Here is a 7,520-nt window from a genome sequence, read left to right as displayed (position 1 = left end):
AGAGACTATGAGGGGTGTTCTCATCGCCCTGGAGATTGAAAATTTGGCAAAACTATATATAGAAGCAAATATATCATGAGATAGAAAAGTTTTTTTTTTTTTTGAAATGAATAATTCAGATATAAACTATTGAATAGGTAGGGGGCATAGTTTGACAACAGGCCGCTTGATTAGGGTATTTCCCGTTTTTACCAATGCTACTCGAACCACTCCATCGGAGCCCGGAAAAACCTCTTCAACTCTTCCCAACCCCCAATGGAGCGGACGCGCATTCTCTTGTTTTACAACTACCAAATCACCCTTTTTAATAGGATTAGTGACTGTATTCCATTTCTGTCGGACCTGTAGCTCGGTCAGATATTCCACATTCCATCGCTTCCAGTAAGAAGCGACAATATGATCTAGCAATTGTTTTCTTTTAGTCAAATTCAAGTTTTCATAGTCAACGGGCAAATCCGACAGAGGCTCTTGCATTAAAAGTGCGCAGGCGTAAGAGGTTGAGGGTCCGATGGATCATTGCTCAGCCAACATAACGGTCTTGAATTCAGTAAGGCTTCGATTTGATTGAGGACTGTATTAAACTCTTCGTAGGATAAAATTTGCAACCCTATAACTTTAAACAAATGGGTCTTCACTGATTTAATATTCGCCTCCCATATACCTCCAAAATGTGGGGCAAACGGTGGATTAAATTTCCATTCAATGTCATGTAAAACCAATAATTCATTGAAACGCTTTTTATACTCTTCGGAATTTAGGAGAAGGAATAAGGAATCAAGAGTATTTTTGGCTCCTATAAAATTGGTTCCACAATCGGAGTAAATACATTTAATAGGACCACGCCGGGCTAGGAATCGTTTCAAGCAATCTAAAAATGTATCGCTTGTTAAATCTGAAGCTAATTCGAGATGTATCGCCTTAGTGGCTAAACAGATGAACAAGCATATATAAGCCTTGTAGGTTCGAGCGCCTCTGTGACGACTCATGGAGATATTGAAGGGGCCTGCATAATCAACGCCGACGTTTAGGAAAGCTCTACTGGCTGTTATGCGCGGTACTGGTAAGTCGCCCATGAATGGAAAAATGGGTTTCGGATTCTGTCGAAAACAAGTTATACACTTGTTAAGACGATTGCGAATTATTGCACGAGCCGACAAGATCCAATATTTTTGCCTCAATAAAGATAATACTAAGTTTGATCCAGTATGTAAATTATTAATATGGTAGTAATCTATGAGACAATTTACTACTTGGTCTTTTTTTGGCAAAAGAAGTGGATTGTTATTAGTTGTTAATCCTAATCTACCTTTAACGCGTAAACAATTATTAGAATCCAAAACCACATTTAGTCGGCAAAACTTCTTCGAACAAGACTTTCCGTTCGTTAATAGTTTGAATTCTTCGGGAAAATGATGTTCTTGGACTAAACGAATAATAATAACCTCGGCTTGTTTCAAATCTGAAGTCAAAAGTCGGTTTCGATTTGTTATAATTTTACAAAACTTCAATATATAAGCGAAAATTCTTACAAGTTTGCACCAATTAGAAAATTTTTGCGTTAATTCATATAAAGGATTGATCGGTGGTATGACACTCTTTACTATTAGAGCGTTAGCTTTTCTTTCTTGATCAATATCTCCGGAAGGTTCAACCGTTTTTGCAGGCCAAGTTGATATAGGACCATTCAACCAATCCGGCCCAAACAACCAATTCTTATGTTGGATAAAATCCTTAGGTCGAAGACCTCGAGAAACACAATCGGCTGCATTTTGATTAGAAGGAATGTGAAGCCATTGTGCATTAGGAATGAGATCCCGTATTTTTGTTACCCTATTGGCTACAAATGTTTTCCAACGAGTAGCCGGTCCTGCTAACCAGTGAAGGACAATCATAGAATCGGAAAAACAGTAAATAGAATCAAAATCTATACTATGTTGGTTATTCGTTAATATAAAATTCAGAAGTTTTGACAGTAAATGACAGGCACAAAGTTCAAGCCTGGCTAATGTTTGGTTTTTAATCGGTGTTACACGCGATTTTGAAATCAACAAGAAATTCGGATTGCCAAGAGATTTAATATAAACTACCGCTCCATACGCTTGCTCTGAACTATCCGCGAAACCAAATAATGAACATTTGTTTTGTTTTGATGTTTCGAGATAACGCGGAATCTGATAGTTATTAAGATGCTCTAATTCGGAATATACGACTAACCATGATGTAATAATAAATGATGGTAATTCCTCATCCCAATCGATTTTTAATGTCCAAATTTTTTTCAATAATATTTTTATCTTAACAACTATCGGAGTTAGGAAACCCAGAGGATCCCAGATTCGCGCTATTACTGAAAGAAGTTGTCTCTTTGTCCATTTTCTCCACGTAAGCTTTATTTCGAATGAAAAATTATCTGATAAGGGATCCCATTTTAATCCCAATACCTTTGTAGAAGATTCCATTTGAAAATCCGATTTAGAGAAATGTTTATTTTGTACATCAGAATCAGAAAAAAGTTTACGCAGATTAGAATTATTAGATTCCCACTTTTTTAATTCAAAACCACCAGACGATAATACAGTCTGCAAACCCTCGCAAATGGTTTTAGCGCTATCCAAGGAGTCGATACTTGTAACCACATCATCAATATAGACATCGTTCTCAAGAATTCTAGAAATAGATTGAGAATATTTGGAACATTCGTCTCGGGATAGTTGTTTGATGGTTCTGATAGCTTGAAAGGGAGATGATGATAGACCAAAAGTTACGGTATTTAATTCATAGATGCCAATGGGTGCATCGGGAAACGGTCTCCATAAGATTTTTTGATATTTTCTATCTTGTTTACGAACCCAAATATTACGATACATTTGTTTGATATCAGCTGTTAATGCTATAGGCCCGAAACGAAAATTTAGAAGGATTGAACAAATGTCGGTTTGTAATTTAGGACCAACATGCAAAATTTCGTTCAAGGAAGTGAATTCTGAATTTTTCGCAGATGCATCAAACACAACGCGTAAAGGCGTGGAGGAACTTTCTTTTTCGACTGCGAAATGTGGAATATAATATCCATTTTTTATTTTAATAAAATCATCGACTTCATGATCTACCGGACAATAATCGACAAAGGATAATTGGTTTTGAGTCAGGTAATCTTCTATGACGGCGGCATATTTTTTATGAAATTCGGGATTTTTCAAAAATTTATTTTCAAGCATGTGGTATCGCTTTAAGGCTAAATGAAATGATTTGTATAAATTTCTGCCTTCACTTTTAAAAGGCAGCGCTACTACATATCGTCCATCTGGAGATCGCGTAGTAGTTGTAGTAAAATGGTTTTCGCATAAATCATCGTTAGAAGAGAGGATTATTTCGGGAATGTCTTCTAATTGTAAGAATTTATTCATTTGTAAATGAAAATCTAAATCTGAAACATTACATAAATTAGTAGAAGTGCCGGTATTTTCAAATAAATCAGGAATGGAACCTAATATTAGATAACCCAACCGGGTTTCTAGGGCCACAGGTAATCCTTTATCATTTTTAACCTGATGAGTGCCAAGAATTTCGCCGAAAACATCGCAACCCAAAATTCCGTCGACCTCCTGGGGTGTATGAAAGTTAGGATCCGCTAAAGGATAATTCAGAAATGTTTTGATGGATGAAATCGGAATGGTAATTTGTGGTTGCTTTCCCACTATCTCGTGTACTACGTATGCACAGACCGATAACTGATAAGAATCGATTAAAGATTTCAAAGTGAAATTAACTAATCCAATAACTTTATGTGACGAATTGCCTAACCCGATCACTTGGGTTGATATTGGAAGAATTTGTAAATCAGCCTTTTTGCACCAAGTTAATGTCACAAAATTTCTATCGCTTCCCGAATCAATAATTGTACGTAATAAAATGTTTTCTTTTCTAGTAGTAACTTTTACTACTGCTGTCGGCAATATGGTAATATGATGTGCGATTTTGTTTTGATTAAATGCGCATAAAACCGTACTACTTGATTTGGAATTAGAAAGATTATTTTGATCCGTACTCGCAAAATTGCTACCAGTATGCAATAGCGAGTGATGTCGTTCGTTACATAATAAACAGGTTTTATTCGATCGACACGTAGTCGTTATCTTATGACCCAAACAATTGTCGCAAAGTTTAATTTTTGAATAAGGGATCGCCTATCAGGTATACTCAATGAAAGAAATTTCGAACAAGTAAACACTCTGTGTTGTTCCCGACACACAAAGCATTTGTTATCATATTTATTTTTTAACAAAAATGACCGGCTAATTTTAGTGTTTTTGTAATTGGGTTTGTCATTAGTGAAATTGTTGGTCATACCATATACTTGATTTTTTGCCTGTTGTGACTTTTGAAGAAAATGCAGGAGGTCTTGGTATTTGGGAAACTCACCTTGATAAAAATGCTCGAATTTTTCTTGTAACAACGGATCGAGTTTCGAGAATGCCAGTGACGTAATAAGGAAATCATAGGCGTCGGGAATATTCAATTGGGAGAGCGCTTGCACCGCGGTATCGAATTTTTCCAGGAATGAATTTATTTGTCCAGATGAAATGGTTTTGAATGACAATAGTTGTTTGAAATAATTGGTGGCTAAGTACCGTTTATTTTGGTATTTTTTTATGAGCGCTTCCCAAAGAATTTGATAATTATTTGCGGTCGGTAGTATAGAATGAAATATTTTTAAAACCGGACCCTGTAACGCTCCTTTTAAAAAATGAAATTTTGATACATTATCTAACTCTGTATTTTCATGAATTAGTGAATTAAATGTTTCATAGAATAATGGCCATTGTTGAATATCACCTGAGAATTTAGGTACTTCAATGGACGGTAAATGTTGCTTGGGTACAATGTCTTTAATTGAAGAACTATGCGCATTTTTATTATCTAGTAATTTCTCAGCGTGTTTTATTTTGGCATACATCGTTTCAAGGGCCTTTATTGCGGAATATTCCGGAATGAAACTAGGATTATCTAAATATTTTAATTTGTTTATTTCATCGCACAATTGAATAAATTGTTCACGAGCATTTTCAGTAATATATAAATTTTCAAGAAATTGTGTCTTATTTGAAGATACATCAATCTGTTGCGATAGATCGTACGTTTCTTGCACAATTGAAAAGTACATCTCTCTCTTGGCGGTTAGACGTGCAATTTCTGCACCAATATCGATTTTAGGCGCCATTATATATATTTTTGTTTTCTGTATACACCCAATTAATCCTAATAATAATTAGGATCCGGCTCGAAGGACCAAATGTTGATGTTGGGGGGTTTCTCAACCCCTTTCGAAGTATTTTATACTTCGAGGAAAAATAAAAAAATTAAATGTATTCAGAAAACAAAAACCAATGGTAAACAAATATAAATTAAAAATAAAATTCTTCTTACTCCGTAATCAATAATAAACTAAAATATATTCTATATAAATTTTATATAAATGAAAAAACAAAAATGAACACTAATTAATATTGTATGAAAATGTTATCTGTTTTGGAAGTCCAAGCCGCGGCAGCTATTTGGTTGGATCTGGAAACATCAGCGTAGTCGGTTGGATAGGTTGAAAAGAAATTCGAATACACTGACAAATAAAAATAACTGTTAACTTGACACACAATAGAAATTTAATCCACTGATAATATTGAACTGATAACAAACACTGAAAGGAACTGAATGTATTGATTGCAAGTAACTGAATGAATGAATTAAACCAAAATGAATGAAAACCACGGAATAAATCAACTCGAACACTGTAAGGAACTGAAAGTAACTGAACGAATGAAAGGCGCGGAAAGAATAGACTTGAATGGTAAAACTATTGCCTGCATCGGCCTTTTTATGAGTCAGAATTGCCCGATTGCCTAAATTTGAAACGTGTTGTCCAAGTAGAAAAACAAACCTTTTACAGGTCCGACAACCTACACAGGTGCGGCGCAAACACATATTTTTCAATATATGTAATCTCACATCATTTTTATAATGGGACATATAATGTCAGAAGCATTAAATTTTCAATTTTGTTTATAATTGGTTTACTTGTACTTGAATTATTTGGCATCATTATTTTGTTTTTCATCACTGATTTAAGAGGCTAATACTCTTAAAGGACTTTACATAAATTTATATCATTATAAAGTTTTTAACAAAATTTGAGTAGATTACGAAGATACTTTTCCGAGTTTTGAGCAAACATATGTATAAAATTCTTAATGATCTATACATATATAGAAAACAGAAATGAAAAGACGTGGTGATATTGCACCAAATTATTAGTTTAATAATTAATAATTAATTAATTATTGATTAATTAGTGCACAATTAATTACTATTATAATTTATCATATTATTTTGTTTAGAATGTAATTTCCAACCGTTGAAGTATTTAGCTTTTTTATTACAAAATTTGTATTTGTAATTTAATTAAAATCGGATAATTTAGTTGCAAAATATAAATTTGTATAGAGAGAAAAAAATAATGTTCACCAACTTTATGGTAGAACTGTTAATGATGCACTCAGCATGTGTTTTTAAAAAAAATGCTTCACATAGTTCATAGTCGTAATTTTTGGCTCTTGACTAAATAACTTGTTGTGGCAAATTTTTAAATAGTTTAACGGATTAATAAATGTACAAGTTTTATTAATAAATATATTGTAAATCATTCATTGATGAATTTATCTATATTTTATTTGACACATTCTTATTCTTATTATATTTATTATATTCTTATCAATAATCAATTTTTAATACCATATTAATTCTGAAAACAATTATATCGAATAATTTCAACTATACTATTTTTCTGCGTAAAATTTCACCGGCGCCTCTTTTGTCATAAAATTCATTTTGCCATCGACCTTTTGTATAATATTGAGATACAAACAGGATTTTCATAGGATGCGCAAATATTAGACTTTTGATTAAAAATACCTGCATGATAGACAGATTTTAGCGCAGACTAAACAACGCCAGAGCAGAGATATGAATTTTTTAATTTCCAGTCAAATACACGTTTTGGCTGTATGAAAATATAATAGATAGGCAAATCTACAGGTCCAAAGTTATGAAGAATATTTTATTTTAATAATATTTGTGTCTTTTGAGAGAAGTTAGAGGGAAAACTAGCAAAAATACTAGCAAAATTCATGTCAATTTTAGGTTTTTATTTTTGTACTCAATTTTTTCATTAATGAGATTATCAAGTATTTTAATATTATACAATCCTGATTAATGCGCAAACATTTGATAAAACTTGCCAGCATATTATAGCATACCGATTTTTGAAAAATTTAAGTTCATAGTTCAACAAAAAGTCCTAATTCTTTGAAACTTTAGGCAAATGTGTTAATGTTTTTATTTGTGATCTTAGAAATGTTATACACGGTTATGGTTTTAAAGTTGAAATCAACAAAATTAGTTACAATTAACTACAAAAACCGAAAAATAGTCATAATATCACCAAAGCTCTAGGTTGTACTTAAAAT

General features: G+C 33.0%; 1 protein-coding gene across 1 annotated transcript; it reads right to left on the bottom strand.

Annotated features, from left to right (window-relative positions):
* Positions 1-473: 473 nt before the first annotated feature.
* On the bottom strand, positions 474-4,957 carry LOC113373808. The gene is made up of 2 exons (XM_026614082.1): positions 4,837-4,957; positions 474-3,046 (listed from the first exon to the last, which is right to left on the bottom strand). The coding sequence occupies exons 1-2, from the start codon at positions 4,955-4,957 to the stop codon at positions 474-476; spliced, it is 2,694 nt and encodes an 897-aa protein (XP_026469867.1).
* Between the last annotated feature and the right edge of the window lie 2,563 nt (positions 4,958-7,520).

This window comes from Ctenocephalides felis, unplaced genomic scaffold (assembly GCF_003426905.1).
Source record: "Ctenocephalides felis isolate EL2017-DRISC unplaced genomic scaffold, ASM342690v1 CF-g0.4_SCAFFOLD_01604, whole genome shotgun sequence".
In the NCBI taxonomy this organism is placed as follows: Eukaryota; Metazoa; Arthropoda; class Insecta; order Siphonaptera; family Pulicidae; genus Ctenocephalides; species Ctenocephalides felis.
This window is presented reverse-complemented; position numbering and strand designations above follow the sequence as displayed.

Excerpts from the sequence above, each read along its gene's own strand:
- LOC113373808 (XM_026614082.1), bottom strand. The coding sequence starts at position 4,957 with ATGTATGCCAAAATAAAACACGCTGAGAAATTACTAGATAATAAAAAT. Across the intron at positions 3,047-4,836 it reads TGAAGTACCTAAATTCTCAG|TCGAAAAAGAAAGTTCCTCC; the intron begins GTGATATTCAAC and ends CACATTTCGCAG.